Source organism: Psammomys obesus, unplaced genomic scaffold (assembly GCF_907164565.1).
Source record: "Psammomys obesus unplaced genomic scaffold, mPsaObe1.curated_primary_1811, whole genome shotgun sequence".
NCBI lineage: Eukaryota > Metazoa > Chordata > Mammalia > Rodentia > Muridae > Psammomys > Psammomys obesus.
In genome coordinates this window covers 1,198,841-1,224,220 of record NW_026590486.1, presented here as the reverse complement: position 1 = coordinate 1,224,220, position 25,380 = coordinate 1,198,841, and the positions used below count along the sequence as shown (strand labels likewise).

The 25,380-nt window shown below is 40.1% G+C and overlaps 1 protein-coding gene across 2 annotated transcripts in view; it reads right to left on the bottom strand.

Moving 5' to 3' along the window:
* Herc2 (HECT and RLD domain containing E3 ubiquitin protein ligase 2) overlaps positions 1-25,380 on the bottom strand; it is a 184,166-nt gene that overhangs the window by 64,246 nt on the left and 94,540 nt on the right. For both annotated transcript variants that reach the window (XM_055607517.1, XM_055607518.1), the window contains exons 37-56: positions 25,114-25,306; positions 22,556-22,735; positions 18,489-18,670; positions 17,926-18,073; positions 17,655-17,851; positions 17,071-17,301; positions 16,160-16,298; positions 14,750-14,893; positions 14,290-14,432; positions 13,779-14,046; positions 13,556-13,692; positions 11,425-11,523; positions 9,947-10,115; positions 9,723-9,848; positions 8,663-8,771; positions 8,409-8,548; positions 6,933-7,123; positions 5,979-6,084; positions 5,799-5,890; positions 1,436-1,611 (exon numbers count right to left, since the gene is read on the bottom strand). In XM_055607517.1, coding sequence (XP_055463492.1) covers positions 1,436-1,611; positions 5,799-5,890; positions 5,979-6,084; positions 6,933-7,123; positions 8,409-8,548; positions 8,663-8,771; positions 9,723-9,848; positions 9,947-10,115; positions 11,425-11,523; positions 13,556-13,692; positions 13,779-14,046; positions 14,290-14,432; positions 14,750-14,893; positions 16,160-16,298; positions 17,071-17,301; positions 17,655-17,851; positions 17,926-18,073; positions 18,489-18,670; positions 22,556-22,735; positions 25,114-25,306 — 3,170 coding nt within the window. The remainder of the gene's footprint in view (positions 1-1,435; positions 1,612-5,798; positions 5,891-5,978; positions 6,085-6,932; positions 7,124-8,408; positions 8,549-8,662; positions 8,772-9,722; positions 9,849-9,946; positions 10,116-11,424; positions 11,524-13,555; positions 13,693-13,778; positions 14,047-14,289; positions 14,433-14,749; positions 14,894-16,159; positions 16,299-17,070; positions 17,302-17,654; positions 17,852-17,925; positions 18,074-18,488; positions 18,671-22,555; positions 22,736-25,113; positions 25,307-25,380) is intronic.

Genomic DNA, 25,380 nt, shown 5'->3' with positions numbered 1-25,380 from the left:
GACATTATTAGATAATTGATAGTATTATTTAGAAATTTAAAGATGCATTCAAGTGTCTCAATTTTCTCATTAGTGCATTTAGTCATTGAAAGAAAATTCATCACTAAGTTATGGTTAACTGACCTATATAATAAACATATTAATTATACCTGCCCAATTCATTTTAGTGGCCACTAAATGAGAAGACATTAGTCTACAATTCTCACATATATTGTAGATAAGCTAGTATATGTATATACTATTTTCTTTCCAACTTCTATGAAGAGGTTTTGAAATAAGGTAAGACAGCATCTAAAACCAGTACCACAGGACCTGAAATAACCTGGCTCACCCACAGTTGCTGGACAACTCATGACTAAGAGCATGTGTTCAGCAGTAGTACAGATGGCGCTACTTTCTCTGACTCCTCATGTCACTGAAAGCAACTCACAGCAAAGTATATCTGGCCGACAGAGCTGCCGCCAATGCCTATGGAAGGCTCTGGCCCTACTACGAATTCAACATGGCCTTAGCAACGCTTGTGACACAGCAATGTATCTGGTACATGCTTTGCCCGAACAATTCCACAGGCACAAATTCATCTACAAAAGCACAGCTTTTGAGGAAAGTAATGATCTGCAATGTTGCTGCTGGGTCTGCAAAGAGGCTTTAAATAGCCCTTGTTACATACATGTCTTGCAATAAGCACACAAATGAAGACTCTGTCAGCCCTGGCACATGCTACTCGGTTACTTCTGCCTGCCTACCCTGCTTCGTAACTCTGACTCTTCATGTCAGGGTTGACAGTCCACTGTAGCCCCTCAGGGCAGGACACATTCCCCTTTCTTCCTGGTTCTATCAACAAACTGATGCAGATGAGTCTGTCTAATTTCAGTTAATATATCCACCACAGAAGGTGCTCCACAGACATATGCTGAATGGTAACTACAGTAATAATCATCAGTACTACCCAAACAGAGTCAGGAATAATGAGAAGCCATGAGATTCCATAAACACAAATTATACACAATCTAGAGATGGTTGTATAACAATGTCCATGTACTTAAAACCACCAAACTATAAACTTAAGATTGTTGAAATGGAAAATCATGCTTAGTATATTCTAACATAATAAAGAAAAAGTAAAGTGTTTAAGTTAATCATAAAGTAACTAGCTATACCCACAATTTCTATAGAAAACCATATTTTGGCACAAGGGAAAAAAAAACAAAACAAGATGTCACAAGGGTTTTACAGAGGTGTTTCAGGTTAAAAGCAAAAGTAAACTTTTTTTTTTCCAATCTTGTTTTATTTTCTTGCAAGTTAATTGTTCTTGAAGACTCTACTAAATTTATTAAACACTCTAGTAGGCACACTGCTTTCCTCATTCAAACACAGAAGTGTTTACTTCTGTGAATGGGACAGGTGAGTGATTACAACTGTAGGAATGTCTCACCTCCCGGTACTGCCCTTGTCATCATCCTCCTCCTCATTATCTGAAGCCAGAAAAGGAACCGCAGCCAAATCTTCCTCCTCAGCGCGAATGCGTCCCAGCAGGATGAGACCATGGATTTTACAGTCAATGCCTGAGCTCCGGCACTGCTTTATTGCAATCTCAATGTACCTGTGATACTGGATGAAAACAATGAGCTACAGACATTTCAGACTCAAAAGAGACAGACGCATATATATCCAGAAGAGGCTCAAGTACACAAAAAGGACATTTGCTCAACCATGTTTGTAGCAGCTTTATTTGTAATAGCCAGAAGCTGGAAACAACCCAGATGCCCCTCAACTGAAGAATGGATGCAGAAACTGTGGTACATCTATACAATGGAATATTACTCAGCAATGAAAAATAAGGAAATCATGAAATTTGCAGGTAAATGGTGGGACCTGGAAAGGATCATCCTGAGTAAGTTGTCCCAGAAGCAAAAAGACACACAGGGTATATACTCACTCATATAAACATACAACATAGGATAAACCCACTAAAATCTGTACATCTAAACAAACTAAGCAAAAGAGAGGACCCTAACTAAAATGCTCAATCCCCATCCTGAAAGGCAAAGAGGATGGACATCAAAAGAAGAAGAAAACAGGAAACAACCTAGGAACCTGCTACAGAGGGCCTCTGAAAGCCAGAAGAAGAAAACAGGAAACATCCTAGGAACCTGCCACAGAGGGCCTCTGAAAGCCTCTGCCCTGCAGACTATCAAAGCAGATGCTGAGCCTGATGGCCAACTGTTGGGCAGAGTGAATGGAATTTTATGTAAGAAGTGGGAAATACTAAGAACTGGAGAGGACAGGAACTCCACAAGGAGAGCAACAGAACAAGAAAATTTGAACACAGGGAACTTCCCAGAGACTCATACTCCAACCAAGGACTATTCATGGAGATAACCTAGAACCCCTTCACAGATGTAGCCCATAGCAGTTCAGTGTCCAAGTGGGTTACCTAGTAATGGGAAGAGAGACTGCCTCTGACATAATCTGATTGGCCTGCTCGTTGATCACCTCCCCCTAAGGGGGGAGCAGCCTTACCAGGCCACAGAAGAGGACATTGCAGCCACTTTTGATGAGAACTGATAGACTAAGATCAGAAAGGAGAGGAGAACCTCCCCTATCAGTGGACTTGGGAAGGGGCATGCATGCAGAAAGGGAGGGAGGGTGGGATCGGGAGGAGAGGAGGGAGGGGCTTATGGGGGGATACAAAATGAATAAAGTGTAATTAATGAAAAATAAAAAAAAGTTAAAAAAAAAAAAGAGACAGACGCAGAGATTCTAGGAGGATGGCAGATCAAAAACTGTATCTATGATTTCATAAGTCTGGGTAGAAGGCTGCCAAGATAAAAGGCCACCAACGGTGAAATAACAGAAATAACTACAGAAAGCAGAAAAAAGGTAGGATGGGATTTTATCCTTATCCCCTACCCCCACATAAAAGCCATTTAACTCATGTGACCACAACAAGGAGCTCAGACAGAGCTGAACACTGCCAGAGAAGTGCCCTGAAAAGACTCCTAGCTCCCAGTGAAAGCATGAGAGCTGCCAAGAGAGATGGCGTGGGTTGTTGGAAACTGAAACTGGAGGCAGAACCTCCAAGTTAGCTAGAAATCAGCAAGCCACACTATAGGAAAGAGGTAGAAGAATCTAAAATTGAACATTTCTATCACCTAAAATCCTCCTTTCCCACCACTGCCTGGAGAGTAGGGGATCTCACAGCTAGGCAGTAGGAATGTGCAAGGAATGTCAGAGACTGAGCCAAGTCTGCCTGTCTACCTGCAAAGGAGGGGCAAAGAATCCTGGGGTTGAGAAATCCCATGAAGCAAGTGACTCAGACCCGGGAAAAGGCTACAGAATCTGGAACATGATGCAGTATCTGGCTGGGCGCACCAAACCCCAAGCTACAATGGAGAAAAGCGCAGCATGCATGAGCTACAATGCTGAGATCTGCAACAGCCCCACCCAGGCGATAAGCAAGGAGGAGAGACACAGGTTACATGGAGTTTATGGCAGAATTTGGCACAATCCTGAGCACAGAATAAACATAGGGACAAGGTCTCCCCAGCCAGGTTGAAGAAGCACTCACTGAGAATATAGTACCTTCTATTTTCTTCTATATGGCTTCTAATCATTAAATTTTGATTTTAGCTTCCTATTATATATATGCATCGTTTTAATTTTGAATATCTAATTCTTTTTCCATATTTATATTCTTGTATCTTAAGTACTCAACTGATATGCTGTACCTTATATCTTGGAAAGGGCTCTTGGGTCTGTGCCTCTTTTCTCTCAATCTAATACACAATGTTTTCTACTATTTTTTTAAACCTCTAGCTATATACTTTCCTTCTTACTCTATTTCTTTTTATTCCCACAGTTCCTTAACTACTTAAATACTAACACTTTTAAGCCCTAAGTTTGTAACATTCCCCTCGATCAGTACACTAGTGTCCCTGCCTCCAAGTCTTACATTGACACAAATGAAAGTACAGAACTCACTCCTGCAGTTAACACTGGGACTACGGTAAAACATGACAACTGCTACTTCAGTCAGTTTTCCTCTGACCATAAATCCAAGTAAAGTCAATACACATGGTTGAATTCATATAAAAAAAAAAGAAAAAGAGAACTGTCAACCCAAACACACACACACAAACACACAAGAGGTCCACAAATGAAATTCAAACACCATGAGACAGCAGTACACTATGACATCCCCACAGGCTCACATGTGTCAGTAATAAACAAAACAGAGACAATGAGATCAAATGCTGGGAAAAGATTTAGTTTTAAAAAGCATCGATGACCAAAGACTCAAATAAACAGATAAGGAGATCAATTGGAGACCTAGGCCACAAAGTTATGAAATCAATTTGAAACTTAGACAAGAAAGTTAATCAAAGCAGAAGAAAGAATCAATAATTTCAAGGAAACTGGAAGAAAAAAAAAAAAAAGGAAAACAAGTATGAGATCAATCAATCAAATAGGAAGATCATCAACAGACATGACCACAAGACCAAAAGAAGAGTGGAGGCATGGCAGTAACTGACTGCAATAAGGGTCAAAGAGCATGACCCAAACTACCAAGGTGTAAGACTAATTCAAGACACCAAACCCCTATATCCATAGTCTAGATGTAACTGATATAAAATCAAATGGCTTAGACAAGGTACTCATTACATGAGAATGCCCGAAACCTAGAGTAAGCAAGAGATGCAAGAGTGTTTAGAACTCTTAAAAAAAAGTGACCAGAGAAAAAAATCTGCACAGTATACCACAGTCAAGACAATGAAGAGAAGGAGGAGAAGAAGGAAAAAAAGCAGGAGGAGGACAACTAAAAGCTGTAAGAATGAAACAACAATTTGCCCTCCCATGTAGAAACATAAGAATAAAATCAAAATCAAGTCTGTCATCACCAACCCTAAAAGCCAGGAAAATATGAAATAATATATTTTTAAGCCCGGAAAGTAAATAACTATAACCAAGATTCTGATGCCCAGCAAAGCAAGTAAATGTCCAGCAAAGCAAAGGGAAATAAGAATGTTTAAAAGCACAAATAAAGCAAGTCAATGACGATTAAGCCAGCACTGCAAGAAAGCCTCAGGGAATAATATACACAGAGGAATAGGAAGTTTCACAGCAGAGAACATAAGAAAGACTACATAACATGAGAACAACATGGGGTGGGAAGGACAATGGTGGGAGACAACACATGACCCAGAAGGAGTACATCATGTTAGAATAGCAGAGCAACAAACATCCAAAACTCCCAGGAGAGAAAGAAAAAACTATCAATAAACCAACCAACTAGAACACCACCAAAAAAGTCATCAGTCATAGCAAAAAGTTTTCAGTAACAATCATGAATGCAAATCTTCCTAACAAAACAACTACAAGATCTATACTGTCTTGTGATAGGTAAGAGCTGTCCACTTTATAGGATTAAGAACCACACAGGAGATAGACCTCTGGCCATTCCTAGGAGAGGCCGTCTGGATATGATAAGATGTGAGAGCCCTGCCCAATGAGACTGGTACCATTTCCTGACTAGGAAATATAGACAGAGGCTGAGCATGCATGCCTTCACATTCATTCATTCACATTCATTCATTCATTCATTCATCATTCATTCATTCATTCACTGCTCTTGCTTCCTGACTAAAGATGCAAAGTGACAAGCTGCTGGCTCCTGCCATTGTGACTTCCCTGAAATGATGAGACATCAAAGTCAGCCACAACAAATCCTTTCTCTTTATGTTGTTTCATGTCCTACATGAAATCACACAAAAAGAAACAGGACCTCTACAACTTACCTCTGCACAGTCATTCAGCAGGGACACAGTGGTGTCGGTTTGGTTGATATTAATTGTCTTTAATTCAATTAAGTTATTTAAGGAATTTCCACCTAGGACAAAAAAAGAGTAAAGAAATCAAACAAACAACTTTTACTAATGTAAGGAGATGCTTCTTTTAGAGTACATGCATTCAATTACCTGACACCACAACCAGGGATGGCATGTAGCTACTGTCCGCTGGATCTACTATCATTTTTAATCTATGAACGAGAACATCTGGGAAAATCTCCAAACGGATCCAATGCTTTTGAAAAAGGGAAGGAAAAAAAATACATTCTCAGTTACCAAAATTTAAATTATATTTATCTGCTAAAATAGTTATCACTAGAAGTTCAGTGGATAAAGGCACTTGCTACTAAGCCTGATGACCTGAGTTCTATTCCTAGAACCTACATGGTAGACACACACAAATAAAAGCACTTTTAAAGTGAAAATAGTATTCAGAAGTGTGAACCTATGAGATTTTTAAGTACAAAATGAAGCATGGAAATTGTTAAGAATATCCCTCCCCACTATTTGCTAATTAGAGCAAGGTCTCACTACAAGCCCCATAAATGATATATTTATAGACTTCTGGCCAGTGTTAGTCCTTTTATATCAAGTAAGTCACAGAGAACACTATGGATGAGATAACGAAAATAGCCCCCTTACTTTCCCATCCCTATCTCACATCTGCCCTGTTTACATACAAAGTATACACAGTTTTAGCTTTAGTGCAATCCCCAAAATTCATTTGTATGTTAGAAAAATTTCTAACCAGAAATATAATAGGAATTAATATGTTTGTAAATGAAAATATAACAAAAAACACTCAATGAGTGTTGTATCAATTGGTTACTTAAGTGAAATCTGTTGTTCATACTGTTTAAAATCTAACAATATTCAGCACACTTCTCTGTAACTTTAAAATTGTGAACTGAAATATAAAATAAATGTTTTATATATATTTTATAAATATAAATATAAAATGAATGTTTTTTATTCATTTTATATTTCTAGCAAAGCTGCAGATTCCCCAGTTCATTGTAAAGGTCTAAAATCTACTTTCCAAATCAGAGTGTTTCCTGGCACATCCCACCAAGCATTCATTACCTTTCCTTGTGACCCAGATGACTGCCAACAGGGCTCACTGCCATCAATGAGACGAGAAGCCTGGTTTACAGAGGATGACACATTCAGGCTCTTCACCATTCGGGACCAGCTGTCTAGTAGCATTCCAGGCTGACTACTGTGACATCGTTTCAGCTGCTTTCCAGAACGACCACAAAACACTGCAGACTGCCCTATTGCATACAATCAAAGACAGGGTACTCACTTGTGGGACTGGACAGAGCCTCCATGTTTGAGAAACCAAGGACTACATAGCAAGGTGCTTGTAACTATACTATTGTTTAAGTATCTTTAAATTACAAAGATCTAGTTAATAGCAAAAATTGCTTTTAAAAGCCTGCCTGCCTCTGCCTCCTGAATGCTGGGATAAAAGGTGTGTGTGTCACTCATGCTGGGCTAAAAAGTACTCTTACTAGAACTGCATTTAGGATCTGGGGGAGTAGTTGAGTGGGAGAGTGCTTGCCCGGCATACAGAATGTCCCAGGATCAATCTCTAACACCACAAAATATAAAATAAAAATGCTTTTATGAATGCAGAGCTAAAGGTCAAATCTTTAAAGTATTTACATATCCATTAACGGTAAACTAGCCGTTTACTAGTTATTTTCAACTAGAAAAACTAGACATTTTCAACTAGCCTTTCCCAACTAGAAGAACCCGACAAAAAAAAAGTAAACATCTGTCTGAAAGTATCAGAAATAATGAAATAGAATTACAATGTCAGCATCTAAAGAAGGCTAGGGATAAATAGAAGTGTGTAGAGGAGATAGCCTGCATCTCACAGATCCCTTGAATATATGTCAGAGAGACTAAAAACGCTATAGTACTCACAGAAACCTAGCTGCACTGGAGATCCCAACAGGAAACACAAAGGAAAAGTGAACTGTGAAGTGATGTTAGGTTTGGGAGATGCTTTTTTTTTCCTGATTATACATTACAGTTCAATATATGTCACTCAACAACAGATGACAAAAGCGAGCTCAAAAAGGTATTTATCACCTATACCTGATAAAGTAACCCTCACTTCCTCCATTCTTTGGATAAAGTAGATGCTATTATCTGTTTGGCAGAACACATATACATATTAGCACCAGCTGTACCACACCATAGTCAGCACATTCACTGGTAAAGTCTATGCTCTATGTACTTCAATAAGATTGTATAATATAAATGAAAACTTACACTGCAAATACAATTTCCACTGCATCCAACTAAACATGCTCTTAATTTCTGGAGATAATTCTAACATTTCTTCACGGAAAACTAGACAAGCAAACCTTACTACTCTAAAAAGAAAGAAGTAGGGAAAAGGTTGGGAAACAGGTTAGTCTGCCCCTTCTCTCTAACTATGCTCCTTCGACAAAACTCACTGTAAACATATGAACCTAATAGCAAACTCCAGCAATTACATCGCTAGTGACATCTGACAGAAGACAAAATATATGTATTCTGCTCTACCTGGCTCGTTTATCCTGCCGAAGGTATGCCTCGTGTTGTGTTTTTTTGTCTTGAAACATGTTTCACAAAAATCAAAGTCATCACAGTTTCTGCATTTGAATCTGGATCCATTGATAGGAAAAGTCTGACAGCCATCACACCTGTTTTTAAAATAAATGAGTTGATAAGAAAATGATGAGGTCATTTTTCAAAAGTCTTCAAAGAAAGCTCTTCCTCCCCAAAGAAATTCAGCAATCACAAAAGCAGAAACTCACGTAACCCCTGGATGAATACTAGGCACCAACTCCATTTCTGACAGCAGCCCAGTCCAGTGAGACTGCTGGGGGAAGTCCACAATGATGTCTTTCCCATTGGCACTGAAAGCTAGACGAGGACAGAAACTGCCTGAGACGCCTTAGAGTCAACATAAACCTACAGTCAACTGCTGTGGCTCTGTGATACTATGCTGCAGTTGTCCGCATTTTATAAACAGTGCTCCCTAGTACAAGCTGAGATACTTATGGATGAAATGGCATACACAATCATCAGCCAGCTCCAGAAGAGGAAGTGGGTAGATTGTGGGTACACTAAAAAGTGGGTACAGATGCTCAATATAATACTATAATCTCTACTTTTATTCATGCTTATGCTCTCCATACTAACAAGTTTTTAATTATAGAAAGTCAAAAATTACACTTACTACTTTCATATATTAGGAACTAAAACTACATCAGTGATGCTAAAACTTCCATCCTTTAAGAACAACCTTCTTTCAAGACACTGACCTAACAGCCACAATCTTTTTTGTTTCTTTGTTTTTAACTTATCTTTGTTTTGATCGTTTAAGAATCTTTTAAGTGCTGAGCCAGCACTTGGGAGGAAAAGGCAAGAGGATCTCTGTGAATTCAAGGCAAGTCCAGGACATCCAGGGCTCTGTTATACAGAGAAACCCTGTCTCAAAAAAATAGAAAACAGAAGTGTTTAAACAAAGAAAAATACTTACAAAAAGTAAAATATAAAAGAAGTCATTTGTTCTTGCATTACCTCAGAAGTTCTAACAATGGCCATAACCACTGGGAAAGCAGAATTGTAGCATCAAAAAGTATACAAAGATAAAATAATCAGGAATGGTGACACATGTCTGTTTTCTCTCCATACCAGAACCTGTTTTGTCTAACCTGGCTATGCTTTATGTCTGTTATTTCTCTCCTTTACTATATTTCTCAGATATACTCATTAAACTTTTGATCTTAGTAAAAAGATAAATGCTAAATGCATATATAAATAAAAGGAGATTATGCTCTTAAAGAAAGCATTTTGTTGCTTGGCCATTACCTTTCACAAGCCCCACACTTTGATGAGTTACAGATCCCCACTTGTATTTCGGAGTGGTAACAGAAGCTTTGACCCGTACTTTGTCACCAATCTTGATGTGAGAAGAAGAACTCGGTGGAGGATAGCCTAAGGATTTCATTGCCAAATGCACAATGATTAGTGTCTGTTCATTTTCCCAGAACCATGTCAAAGAAACGCAATACATTAACAAGGAGTGTGCTCACCTATAAGCTCAACATGAATATACCTAACCCAGTAAGTGCCCCCTTTCTGCTGCCAATCACACTGCACATTAAGGTCATGTAATCCATCTCTATCCAGTTTGATGACTTTGCCCACATCACCTTCACATACTTCTTCATATGTTCGACAGCATCTAACCATCATTCCCACCTAAAACAGTAATGCAAAGTCCAGTCAAGTACATCTAGACAGAAGATACAACAGATATAAGAGGCATTCTATAAGAAACATTTTATTTTGGACCCAGAAGCATGCTTAAAGTGCTGTGCTGGTTAGTTGGTCAACTTGATACAAATTAGAGTCACCTAGGAAAAGAAAACATTAATTGAGGAACTGCCCCCATCAGACTGGCCTCTGGGCATGTCTGAGTCATTTTCTTGATTACTAGTTGATGTGGGGGTGGGAAGTGTCCAGTTCACTGTGGGTAATGCCATTCCTGAACACTTGTGGTCTGAACAAGTTGAGCAAGCTCTGGGGAGCAAAACCAGTAAGCTGCATTTCTGCATGACCTCTGCTTCAGCTCCTATCTCTAGATGCTTGTCCTGAGTCTCTGCCCTGACTTCCCAACTTGACAGGCTGTGATTAGGACATGTAAGCCAAATAAACCTTTTCCTTCTCAGGTTTTTGATTAGATGTTTTATCACAGTAGAAAAAAGCAAATTAAGATAAGTAGCACTTAGATTAAATGAACTAGAACACTCTGGGAAATATATGCCATAAAACACTGCAGCTACAGATCAGTGTTCACACGAAAGCAAACTCTGATCATCAAAAACAGTAGCAGCTCAAACATATCCCACAGATATATAGGATGATAATAAGATAATAAGCAAACCAAAACTTCTTGGTCACTTTTATAAGCAGGAGACCACTGATGAATCATTGTAAGAACTGAAGAGATAAAACTCTTACATCACTGAAAATAAATATTGTGCTTATTCTGTCCTTCCTATAAGAACGATAATACAACTGCATTTGATTTTTTTTTAATCCATCAAAGAAAACTACTTGAGCTAATAAACCAAAAATCATGGAATAAGTTAGAAAATCACCGTCACAAGGGTCTTTAATGGGTCTAGGTTTGGCGAACTTATTGTAGAACAAGCAAGATAACAGATACCCATCAACATAAGAGCCTTAAAAAAAAAAAATCTTCCTACTAAAGTCTCAGCATGAGTGCAGTTACTCTCCAGTGCATACGTGTTCTATTTGAACCTTCCTAACATAGATCTTACCACCATTCCAAGAGCATGCTACTTCTCCGGTCTCCTCTTTGTCCTGCCCATAGTATCCACGTTTCCTTTCTAATAAGCAGATCTTATTGGGTCAGCCTGACTGTCTTCCACTCACAAAATAGCAGGCTCCCTAAGGGCAGGTCCTCTGTCAACTCAGTATATGGGAGATGCTCAAGTATTTGTCATTTAAAAGATGAACAAGGCTCACCCTAAGCAATGCCCACCTGAACGTTCTCTCTCACATACACAGCGTAATCATCATTACTCAGGAAATCAGCACGTTTCTTATAAGTCTGGCTCTCAGTCACAACAGCACCAGCAGCCTAAACAACAAACACATTTGAAAAAGAACTGAGAAATACACTTAAGACAGACTGTTGGCTGGGCATGGTGGCACACACCTTTAATTCCAGGAGACAGAGATAGATGGATCTCTGGGAGTTTGAGACCATTCTGGTCTACATAGCTATACAGTGAGAGCTTATTGCAAGAAAGCCAAACAAACAAAAAATAAACTAAAATCTATAATGTGAACAAATATGATAGAAAATACTATTATTTTCTTCATAAAAATTTTCCTACCTTAATAGCAGTAGTACAAAGTAAGTCTTTGTTAAAAATATTTTAGACATTATATTGTATTATATTGTATTGTTATTATATCAATCATATCATATCATATCATATTATATTATATTATATGTGTTTTGCCTGCATGTTATGTATGTACCCAACATTCATGCCTCGTGCCCAAAGAGGACAAATGAAACTACATTAGCTATAGACCACCATGTGGGTGCTGAGAATCAAACTCAGGTTTCTGCAAGACCAATAAGTGCTGTTAACCACTTAGCCATCTACCCAGACAAAATAAATCCTTTTATTTTTTTTCCGAGACAGGGTTTCTCTGTGTAGCTTTGGCTGTCTGTACATGCTTTGTAAACAGGCTACCTCGAACTTACAAAGATCCGCCTGCCTCTGCCTCCCTGAGTGCTGGGATTACAGGCGTACACCAATGCACCTAGATGAGAAAATAAATCTTGACAGCTTTCCATATACAAAAATTTCCAAGGCTTTTAAAAATGAATTTTATAAAACAATTTTCTCATGTCAAAAATCAGGATGTTACAGAAAACACGATTTGTTGTTTACTTGGATGGCTGTCTTTACACTGGCTCTCACTATGTATTCCAGGCTAGTATCCAACTCTTGATCCTTATCCCTCCATCTCCACAATGGTATTACATACATGCAGCACCATGCCAGGTAGTTTTGAAGACAGAGGTTATTTCCACACTTCAAATGCTAATCTGAAACTTGCTATATAACATACACCAGACATGAACTCATGATCCTCTTGCTATTGAAAGCCCAAAATGTTTATTTGTATTTTAGCCAGACAGTATCTATTTTGCTAAGATTGGCTTTGAACTCTTGGATTCAATTGATCCTCCAGCTTTTAGCCTCCAGAGTAACTGTGTCTATAAGAGACATAACCTAGGGCCTCTGAAAGGCTCTGCCCTGCAGACTATCAAAGCAGACGCTGAGACTTATGGCCAACTGTTGGACAGAGTGCACGGAATCTTATATAAGAAGTGGGAAATAGTAAGAACTGGAGAGGACAGGAACCACACAAGGAGAGCAACAGAACCAGAAAATTTGAACACAGGGGTCTTCCCAGAGACTCATACTCCAACCAAGTACCAGGCATGGAGATAACGTAGAACCCCTGCACAGATGTAGCCCGTGGCAGTTTAGTGTCCAAGTGGGTTACATAGTAATGGGAAGAGAGACTGCCTCTGACATAATCTGATTGACCTGCTCGTTGATCACTTCCCCCCTGAGGGGGGAGCAGCCCTACCAGGCCACAGAAGATGACAATGCAGCCACTCCTGATGTGATCTGATAGACTAAGATCAGAAAGAAGGAGAGGAGGACCTCCCCTATCAGTGGACTTGGGGAGGAGCATGTGTGAAGAAGGGAGAGAGTGGGTGGGGTCAGGAGGGGTGGAGGAAGGGGCTTATGGGGGGATACAAAGTGAATAAAGTGTAATTAATAAAATAAAAAAAGAGACATAACCTTTCAGTGTTCTTTCTAAAGGCTACCCAATATCACTAGATTGCTATTCAATGGTTTGTTTTAAAGGTAAGAGAAATTTTAATGGAGAAAACCCAATCATTATTTCAGTAGCAAAATAGATAACTATGTTCTGTGCCTAGCAGAATTGTGAGTAAATCTTGTAGAACAATTCAAAGGGGGTGAATTGTTTTTTTTTTTTTTTTCCCCAAGGGATGGAAAGAAGTCGCATATAAGAATCATCACATAGGACAAGTAGGACACATGGAAGCCACTGACCACAGGGTAAGGGGTATCGTCCATATCCTCCACCACCTCCTCATCTGAATACTCGTCAGATACTGTTTCTGCATCGGAGAAGTCTGTAACCTGGACATCAGAGTGGTCTAGCAGCCACCCAACCAAGGCTTCCACACCTAAGAGCAAAAACACTCAGCTGCCATCAAGACCAATAGCACTGAACTTTGAACCCACAAGCAAGCAAGGCCAAAAAAAGTCATACCGGGCAAACCAGATGTATTCCCAGAGGTGCCAGTGAGTGACTTCAGAGCAAACTCTATATTCTTCCTAGGAAACCCCATCTCCATGAGCTGCACCACAATAGGCAGAGCAGGAGCCGGTGACTGCCTGCGCTTCTTTGCCCTAGCAAGATGGATGTGCTGTACGGAGACTGGAGTTGTGGCCTCACTGGAGCTGCAGTCTTCACACCCTGGACTTGAAGGATGTGTGGATTCCACAGCCAAACACTGACAGAGGGCCAAAGCTGCAGCCTAGGCAGATAAGGAAGATCTGTGGAAGTGTCGTATCAAATCTCTACCATCTAAGGAAATGTGAACGGGCCCAGATGTATGAGTACATCTCAAAATGAATTAGTAAAACATGTTAGAGAAGGGAAAATATAAGTAGGAAGATAACAGGTAGTCAAATAATGATGTTCACTGCTTCACTACAGAGCTAGTCAATCAGTCATTCACAACTAAGTATACTAAACTGTGAAAATTAGACAAGTGTACCTCAAGTTCCTGTTTATCAAATATAGCCTTCACAGGGGATGGCTGGGTGGCTGAGGACAGTAACTGCTGCAAGAGGATCATGGGAGGCTGTGGCCCTTCAGGTGACATGTCCCCAAGGTCAGGGGATGCAGCAGCTCCATCATCTGAATTTGAAAACAAAATATGTACATATTACTGTTCAACAGCCAACATCCCTACTAAAGATAATGCACTGGCCACCTGTACCATACCATACACCGCCGGGCATGAGAGTTCCACCCATCCCTCAGATTTACAAATCTTGTAAGATGACAACTGCATTTACAGTTGATGACTAGCAATCAGGCCAAGTAGTCTTGTGCAGTTATAAGACATCTATATTCTCCTTTATGACCTGCTTATTCATATACTTGTATATTTTTCTACTATAGTTTCTTCCATTCTTGCAAATCTACTTAAAATACATTTGTTAAAAAAATACCTGAATGAAGAGTTCCAGTCTCCTGAACTGCTGGCTGAGACAGTATCTGCCTTAGTTTGTCTTGGTGCGAAAGCAGTGCCCGCCCTGCTTTCAGGATGTACAGCTTTAACTGCTGGCTCCGCAGCAGGTCCAAGTCTACTTGTCCTATGGAACAAAAGAACCCAGTAAGAACCACCTATCTAGCTCAGTCGCTCTTCTTCACCAACCCATGCCATCTCTGCAACAAGAAGGTAGTGTCACATCCTTCAGGAATGAACTGATCATACCTATCAGTAACAAATTACTGTCACTGAGGAAGAGCTGAAAAAAAAAATCTTCTGATTCCTAGGTTTTCTTCCTTCAAAGATCTAGATATCCATCCTGGGCTGAACTGAAGACTAGAACCACATAAGCATTTACTGTCATCATTACATGTTTTCTAAATTAAATTTGTGTTCCAACCAAACACAAAACATTTTCATATTTTCTTGCAATATTCCTATGAGGAATTCTGTAGATGAGTCTAGTTTAACTGAAGCCACTTCCCTAGAATGAGCTCTCTGGTCCAGTGATGTGAAGCCATGCCACAACACCAAGAAAACCACTGTAAGACGGTCTGTGCAGGAGAGAAGCAGCTTTCCAAGCACAAGATGCAGGAGGCCCTGGCACAGATAGCAAGTGTAGGTTGAAAGAATGGAAATATAGGAGCCACTGGGCACTAAACTTGGACCAACTGGCAGAACAGTTTGTTCACCATGATGAGAAAACTGGTGACAACTGGGAGAACGTGGACTGAATTTGGGGGAAATAGTTGCTTATATCCATAGCCCCTCCTCCCATTCAGAGCTATGAACTGCAGACTCAAAATTAAAGCTGTCTAGCATCATAAATGCTGGAGCAACAGTAACAAATATGGAGAAAAAATTACAGGAGTATGCTCAAAGAGCAGACAGAATGAGCTGGGGGTTACAAACGAAACCTCAAGGATTAGTATAAAGAGCAAGTAAAGAAACAAACTCTGAGACTAACCAATGGGGCAGGAAAAGGAAAATTACAAAAAGTGGTACCCAGACCCAAAGGGAAAAAAGGTTTAAGCAAGCTGCCTACCACACACAGAGACAAAGCCAAGAGAATCCAAAAACAAAGGACTGACACTGAGGATGTCATGAGCTGAAGAGCTAGCAGAGGGGAAATGAACTCAGTATTGTAAAAGTTTGCTAAGAATAAAGGCTGACAGTTAGAATAGATGGGGTTCCGAATGTGAGATCAAAGGCAAAAACATAAAAAAGTATCTTATATTCCTAACTACAGACTGATAAGTGCTAAATTCCTATGAACTTGAAAGTTTCAGCAGTCATATGAGCCCACTCTAAATAAAAGGGCCAACAATGCTGGTTGAAATTATTTTACCAACGAGCACTATATACAGACCTGCAAAGGCCTGTTTTGCTGATTTCTTTGTTTTGTGCTTTTCCAATTTGCTTCCAGCAAGGTTCACCAACTCAGCCCAGACAGACAGCATGGGCTCCATGAAAGGCAGGTTGTTTACACTAAAGGCCACAGCAGGGAGCTAAAGAAAGGACACAGAAACCTTCAAGGAGTTGCTGATGAGATTAACAAATAGTCTGAAACTTATAAAGGCATGAGCCCTGAATTTAAATACATATATCCCAAGTCATGACCTTACCTGAGAATAACTCTCAAACATACTACAGAAAAGATAGAACTGTGTGTGTATACACATTTCTGATAACATCTATATTAATGTTTTCAGTCCCAGTATAGGAATAATACATCATAATGGTAGTAATAATCTAAGACATTTTTTGTACATTCCAAATTTTTTACATGTATTTATTCCTATAATAACCAAAACACTTGTTTTATTTAAAAAATTATAGTCAAATTGTACTTAAGTTACATCAAAATTATATAAACCTTCTCTAGTGTCCCTAAGTCACAGGCTTATGCTATAGTAGCTAGTTGAGCTAACTAAAAAGCATTTTTCTAACTCAAAAAAAGATCTTTTTTTAAGAAATTATTTTTAGAAGTCAAATTATTCAATAGAAATACATTTTAGAAATTCCCATTTTAAACTGTTAAAATTACCTTAAAGATCGCTAATCCCTTTTAATGACTATGAGGTTAAAAGTGCCCTGGCTGTATGCTCCCTATGAGATGAGCCTTTCTTAGGAGTACAAACTAGCACAGGAAGACAAAGAGGTAAGTCTCCTGACTGGCATAGCTCCCTAGAAGGCAACATAAACTACAGTTCTTCCAAGTTCTAATGCTATAAACCAGTTTCACCCCTAACATAGGAGAGCTGAGCACAAGTTACATACCGGTTTGAGCTGATTCAATGGGCAAACTCGGCACATCCGCATATCACAAAACTGCACAGTGATTCTGCCCTTTGGGGTGATACGTGTCACTGTGCCCTCTCCAAACTCATCATGCATGACCTGGCCTCCTAGGCGCAGTCGACCATCAATCCCTCCAATCACAGCAAGGACTGCCATGAGGCCCCCGACTTCAAGGTTCTCAGAGTCTGGGAAGTAGTCTTCTAACAGGGCCTAGTGCAGAAGGAAGGCAGCAAGTGTGAAGTGGAAAGCCCTCTGAGCTGTCTTGTCCTTACAAGTTGGGCTAAACTTAAGTCACTTTATCTTATTTACTGTTTATAAATTTATTTTAGGATACAGTATCACACTAGTTGATTTAAAGGTTCAAGCAACCCTTCTGCCTCAACACTTCAAGCAGCTGGGACTACAGACATACACGGTGCCTACTTTCTGAATTGATAATTTCTTCAATAATTATTTCCATTAAAATGCCCTTAAAGAAACATTGAAACAAAAAAGCTTTGTGTTTTAAGAGATAATTTAAAAACTAAGCTCCCACCATGCTTATCTGAGATCATGGAACGCACCCTTTCTGATGTCCTCCCGGCACAGCTGTGTGTGACAGAGCAAAGCTGGGAGTTAATGTATTTGTTGATGAGGCCATTCCACTGGGTCAGGGAGTGCAGAGTGCGCAGCAGCCCCACCACCTCTTCAGCCAGAGTGCTGCTGTGGGTGGCAGTCAAGGAAGCCTGGGGTCGGGCCCTCCGCTTCCTCAGTGTGGATTCTGAAGCAGAGAGAAAAGCTGTGTGGCACACTGCTTATTAAACAGGGGTAACAAGTAAAGGCACAGCCACTCACCTCTAAGTAATGGGACGTCAGAAGAACAAGTAGTGAGCAAACTGCCCAAGAAGCCAAACAGCTTTTCCACAAGGCACTTCATGTCCCGTGCCCTTTCTGTCTTGTCCCATGATGGAAGAACTGCTTGCAGTAAATGAACAGCTAAGATCTGATCAAAGACAATATAAAATGGCAATTTCAAAAGAAGACAGACATTTTTATCTTCTTTCTACTTTGTCCTTTAATAAAATTAAAAATATACATTATTAATAGGATGATTAAAAGGAAAGAGTATCAGGAATTCAAAATGAATGTGTTTATTTAAGTGAAAATGTTCTTTAAGCTTAAGTCTTGGCAAATATTCTAATGGGGCACAGAGTAGTTGTGAAAAAGCAAATAAACTCATTAGCAACTGAAAAAACTGCAGTTATCAAGGACCTCAGCAACTAAAGTCAGAAGAAGTATTGTTTTACTTGTTGCTATTTTCTACATTCACTGTCAATGAAGAAGCCTAGTTAAAAGGTTGGGGAGCTTCAGTACCGCCCTGCCTCTCAATGAACTGGGTTTTACCAGCAGCACATTACCTGCCTCTGCAGCGAAGCAGCAGTAAAGGGTGCATGGCCTTCCACAACCTTCATGAGCAGAGTGATCCATCTTGGGGAGCTGAGAGCACCACAGGCCTGTGGGGTGAGTGCAATGCTCCGGACAAAGCCCAGTGTACACCAGCTCCGGTGCTGCTCCCTGGCTACCAGTCTGTCTGGAGGAGCTGCCAGAAGAGACAAAACATGCTCTGACCAAGTATCTAGAAAACAAAGCAACAGCATAACCCTCACATTTAAATGACCTACTAATTCATTTTGGGCAACAGGTTACTTTACAATGAGTCTATGTGAAAGGAGTAGAAGGCTTTTAAGTTAGTTCAACAAACATTTCACAGCACTTTTTAAAAAAAACTTTAAAGTGCACATAACTCAAATTAGTTAATTTAACCTATTTATACTGTTTCGAGGCAATATAAATCTATAATTCTAACAGAAGTAATTTACAATATGCATCTATTATACTTTTTAATCTCATGTGCCTCAAAGGTCCCCATGATCTCATTTTGATCTACATTATAAAATGTCCAATTGAAATTAAAGAACTCACTAAAAGTATGAGAATAAACTTCAGGATTTTTTCTTATGTAGCCAGAACACCTCCACTTACCTCCACTTCTCCAATGCTGGGATTAAAGGGACATGCTGATATGCCCAATAAGGATGAAAGTTTCTGTTCCTCCTGCCTTCCCAAGACATGTCCCCTCTCTACTCCCTCTCAAGCTAGATGTGCAGCCTGAGGCCTAAGCTCCCGTGGGACTCTGCTGAGAACTTCCCAGACCTACTGCTGCAATAGCAGCAGCACAAGCCACAGCTTAACCTTCCCACTGCCCCATGCTGCCTTCCTGCCTTCCAAGCTCACAGGGACACAGAAGACACAGGCTCACACACTAACATTCACTCTCATATGTTCACATATATGGTAAAGACACTAAACCAGAAAATTACTCAGAAACACTCAAATATTCTCTGCCATACTCACTCACATACACCCACACATGCTTTCCTATACCACTACTGCAATCATTAGCAGAATCATAATCATACAATCTCCATTTATCACATACACACATACAGAACCTAAGATGCAAGCCCACATTTTACATGCACTCCTACATGGATCCCTCCCTCATATACACATAAAATATGTTTAGACAATTACTCAAACTCAAACACTCATATACATCCACTTATACTCACATCCATCTATGCACTTACATGTAATCACTTTCTCCCTATATCACCAACCAAGCTTCCTCCCAGTGACACACTCAAAATTCTGACCTTTACTCTCCTGTATACTCTCCTGTATACAATAGTGCAATCACACAAATCACTGTTGGACACTGACACAATGGATGTGCTCACTTACATATGTATACTTCATCCCTACTCTATCACATAATATTACAACTGGAAGGCAACAGTATCAGCTAGGAACCCCAAAACCAAGTTCTCAGCAAAAAGGGACAAAGGGCAATGAATAAAAGACGGGAGCAACAGAGAGAGGAGGAAAGCAGTAGAGTGCCTCTGGATAGAGAGGAGACAGATGTGACCCACAGGCAAATGGCAGTTTATAAAAGTAAAGGGGGAAATCCCGTGTTTGATTTTAATTGGACAGGTTAATTAGTTGAGCCAAGGGGCTTTTGATTGCTGAGCTTCCCTACTTTGATAGCTGGACCTTGGTAGTCAGCCTTAGGAGGAGGAAGTGAGCAAATAAGGGAACAGACCTTGGTGGCTAGCTTTAGGGATGCAGTTTTTAGCAAGGCAGAAGGAATGAGGGAAGGGCAAGGCCTGCCAGAGCCATGTTTGCCATGCGTGAGCTGCCTAGGGTCTTTTCAATAACCACTATATTCATTTTCCCATATACACATTCCTTTACTTCCACTGTCATTGACACTGATGCATGCTCATTACCCATACTCCATTTTGCACTCAACTAAGTAACATGCCTACATCCCCTCAAACACTCTTGTACACTCAAGCATATTTCAGTCTAATTACTCTCACACACTTGCAACCACACAACTGGAACATAACACACAAGCTCATTCATACTACACTTGATAGAGCTACTTGCCCACATCGGTATGCCCTAATAGTCACTTACTCACACAACCATATTCAAACACTCAAACACAAACCTTCGTGCTTCTAACACAAAATCGCTCATTCAGTATGACAGCTGTTCTTGATTGTCAACCTGACTACATGTGATTAAGCAAAACCCAAGATGTGTGAGAAGGGTTTTTCTTTGGGGGGCAGGGGGGGCAGAGTGTGGGTGTTTTGAGACAAGAGTTTCTCTGCATAGCCTTGGCTGTCCTAGATTTGCTTTGTAGACCAGGCTGGCCTCAAACTCACAGAGACCCACCTGTCTCTGTCTCTGTAATCCCAAGTACTGGGATTACAAGGGTGCGCCATCACACCTGGTGGGATTTTTCTTGATTAGACTATTTGAGGTAGGAAGACCCATAAAAATTTGAGCTATACCTTCTGGTGGCTGCCTATATAAAGGACACAGAACAGTGATTCTCAACTATGACCCTTTAATATAATTCCTTGTGTTTGTTGCTACCTCCTAACTGTAATTTTGCTGTTATAAATTGTAATGTACATACCTGATGTGCAAGAAATCTGATATTAGACCCCTGTGTAAAGGGGGGTCACAACCCACTGGCTAAGAATCATGACATAGAAGTGTTTGTTCTTTGCCTGCTTGCCATCACTTTCACTGGCAAGATCATTTCCTCACTGGTATTAGAGCCTACTTCTTTGGGATTCTAGCCATATACTGAATACCAGCAGAGAAATTCAGCTTTGTAGACAAAACTACTACTGGACTCTTGGGACTTTCTGCTGGGACATAGCGATTGTTTGAAAACTCAGACCACAGCCTGTAAGCCACTCGAATAAACACTATTTTTATAGTGATAGATTCATTCTATCAGTTCTGTTTCTCTAGAGAACTCTGACTAAAACACTCAGAAATTACAAGTACATTCTGTCTCAGATCAACATACTAAAATTTAAACACTCACACAGAGCTAACACACTTGTACTCTTGCTCAATCACAAATGTATCCAAACACATTTGCATGCATTCACATTCACAAATATGCTTACAGTTACATACGCTCACAAGTTCTTTGCATACAGACCCTTAGGCACACAGAAATATCTACCCCACATTTACACTGACAATCACAACACCAGCATTTGATCTTAGTTGAAAATAAGGTCTCTGCAGATTAATTCTAAGGACTGAGATAATATACTAGATTGGGCTGAACTCAAAGCAAATGAAAGACTCCCACACACACACACAAAAAAAAAAAGGCTCATAAAGTGATACAGACTACATGAAGACAGATGCAGAGACTACCAGTGAAATCTAGAGCACAAGAGTGACAAGAAAAAGAAAATGGGGACCTTCCTTTAGAGCTCGGGGAAGGAACATGACTCTGCAGACAACCTGCCTTGAGGATTTCTAATCTCTAGAACTCTAGAGGAGAAACATTAGAGGTTGACTAGTTCCCACACATACAATTCTCCTAACCCCAATTCCATTTGCATGTTAACATGCTAGTATCACGTTAACATCCCTAATATCTCAAAAATGATCTTGTTTGGAAATGGAATCATCGGATATGTAAATTAAATTGGATGAGTTTAACTGGTATCCTTATAAAAGATAAAACTGAAACACATGCACACAATACACACGTACAAAGGAAATGCAGACTAGGTTGATGTGCCTATAAGCCAAAAAAAAAAAAAAAAAAAGGCCAAGCAAACCACCAATGCTAATGAAGCCTAGAACAGATTGTCCTTGGTAGCCACAGAAGAAACTAGCCCTACCAGGACTTTGTTGTTTATTATACCTTGTTTATAATGCCTTGGTACAACAGCCACAGGAACCATATTATATAAATCCTCACACACAAACTGATTCACATTCTAACATCCAGATTTACCCACACACACAAATACAAGAGATTTACACACATATATCCACAGTGAGTCTCTGAGGCCCATAATTATTCATTTCATACACGGCTTATCTGTTCCACTTTCCACTATCATTCGAAGAAGTCCACATAGAGTCTTGGTGGCCTCACTCTGCATGACATCAGCATGAACTCCAACAGAGAGACATAGAGTCTGAAGTAAGTTAACAACGCTGGTCAGCATCATTGCTGTGGGGTGAATATTCCTTTCACTTTGTTCAGCTTCTGAAAGAGGGAAGGAAATAAAAAATGGCATTCCCAAATAAAACTGGCTGCAGATGCCATTTAAGATATTTAAGACCATGTTCTTTTTTCTTTTCAAAGACTTGAACAAGGGGAGGATTGGGAGGGAAAGAGGGAGTGGGCTACAGCTGGGATACAAGTGAATGTATAAAATTATTTAAAAATAAAAATATTTAAAAAAAGATGAACATATTTTAGAGTAGTTTTGGATTCACAGTAAAATTGAGACGATATAAAGATCTAGTAAAGTTTTTTTAAATACTGGAAAGGGAAACACCTTCACAACAAAAGGTGAGACTTAGAATTTATTCTTTCCCCATTTCTTCTTTTTTTCCCCAAAAGACAGGGTCTCACTATGCTCCCTCGCCTAGCTCAAACTCCTGAGTTCAAGAGATCCTCCTGTCTCAGCCTCCCACCACTGCACCTGGCTACCCAATCATTTCTCTCACCACCTTCGTCTAAGAAAATGAGATTTAGTAGGAGAGGGTGCAGGTTGCACACAGTGTGTAGAGGCCAGGGGAAAAACCTCAGATGTCTTCCTTCTTCAGGTAACATATCCACTTTGATTTTCTGAGATAGAGCCTTCACTGAAACTTGTAAACTGCTGATCTGGGTACATGTCTGGCCAATGAGTCAGAGATCAAGCAGAGTTTGAGTTACAAGCATGTGTATTAGCACATCAGCTTTTAACTGAGAATCTAATTCAGGTCCTCACGCTTGCACAATAATAAGCACTTTATGAACTGAGCTATCTATCCCACCCTAAAAAAAAAAATCAGACTTTAGAGTAGCACTTTGTTTAAGCAACCTCATTATATACTTCAGAAGCAAAGAAATGAATTCAAGGTTAACCTCCTTTAGAAGACAACTTATCAAATGTCTAGGAGTTACAATCTGAGGGAAGCCAAAGCGGATGCATTTAATAGGGCACTTGCATGGTTGATCAATCTAGCTATGGGACAAGGAAGCCAGCATTGTCACATATCCATCTCTTCCCTGACTCTAACTCTACAATGAGGAATGCCTCCAGATACAGCTGAGAAGAGAAAGGGGTTACATGTGGTCCTGAGCCACATACTATCGCTCAAAGGCACTGACTTACAGCCAACATGCACCCAGAAGATGGCACATGCATCACTTCTAACAGTCATCCACAGCCAAGTATTCGTCATTTTTATTTAAATGTGCATGCTTTGAGTCTATGTATTTTATGGAACAGCATGTCTCATGCTCCCCACCAGCTACTCTCTCCTTAGCACATATTCCAAGTATCATATGATGGCTGTGACTGCTGTTTCTAACATTATATGGCACTATACATAATGGTTGGCAGGCCCCTAGAAAGGAGCTCTGGCTCTCGGTTTCAGCAAGGCTAGCATGTATACCACATTCACATCTCAGGGTCTTTTGTACAAATCTAAAAGAGGAGATGCCTTTCTATAGCACTGGATTTCCTTCAATAGAACTAACTTTATGGATTCACTTCCAAAATCTGTGATGCTGGATAGGATGAAGTATTGACTAACTCAGCATTATGTGACATGTTCTAAATTAATGAATGTGGTGCTTAATTAATTAATGAATATGGAGGTGCTTAAAGATGAGGCCATACCTTGTAACTTAAAGCTGGCTGAGGAAAAAACAAAGGATCTAGACAACACCACACTGAATCCACTATGCCACTTATTGCCAGGCTTTGGCCTACCACAGACCAATCAGAATTAAGTAACCAGCAAGCTGATTTAGTAGGGATAGGAACTTGCTACCAATCTTGATAACCTGAGTTTGCTCCCCAGAATCGACATGATAAAAGGGGAAAGTGACTCCTACAAGTTGTCTTCTAACCTCCACAGGTATGCTGCGGAGTGTCTGTCTCAACCGTTACTAAACAAACAAACAAACAACTGGGTTTTGGTTTTTAAAGATCAGCAGCTAGAGATACCTGCCACCAAGCCTGACAACCTAAGTTAAATTCCCAGAGACATGGTTGATAAAAGAACTGGCTCACATAAGTTGTCCTCTAACTTAGTAAGGACACACACAGAAACACACATGTATAAACTAAAACAAATAAACACACTCTTAAGATGTAATTTAAAAAGTAATGCTGTGCCCTGTCCTCCATCCTACTCTGAAAGGGGCATCAGGAAGTAAAGGTGAAGATATACCAGCTTGTCAGGGTTCCTAGATCTAGAGCCAATTATACACCTGCAGCAGAACCATATGTTTAAAGTGCAGCCAGAACATCTTCAAATGAATCTTAAACCAGTGTCTAACTCTCCAGAAGAACATGATAGCTCTCCAACACATGAACAATTTGCTTAGCTATCTTAAACTGAAAGACTTTGTGAGTCACGCACCGGAATCATCCTCTGTGTCCGAGTCCTCTGCAGCAGGCTGTGATGACACAGGCAGCTCCACCAGCTTGAGGTCATACTTTCCTTCTTTTCCCATCCTGTATGAGTTAGTGCTGCCTGTGTCCCACTGGACCCTGATCCAACCATCCTCTCCCAGCTCACCAATTACACGGCCTAGGCCTGGCGGAGGCCCATCCTAAAAAGCAGAAATAAAGACCAGGTAAGAGAGGGTGTGTCCTGTTCTGGACCCACCAGAGTTCCTGTATGAAG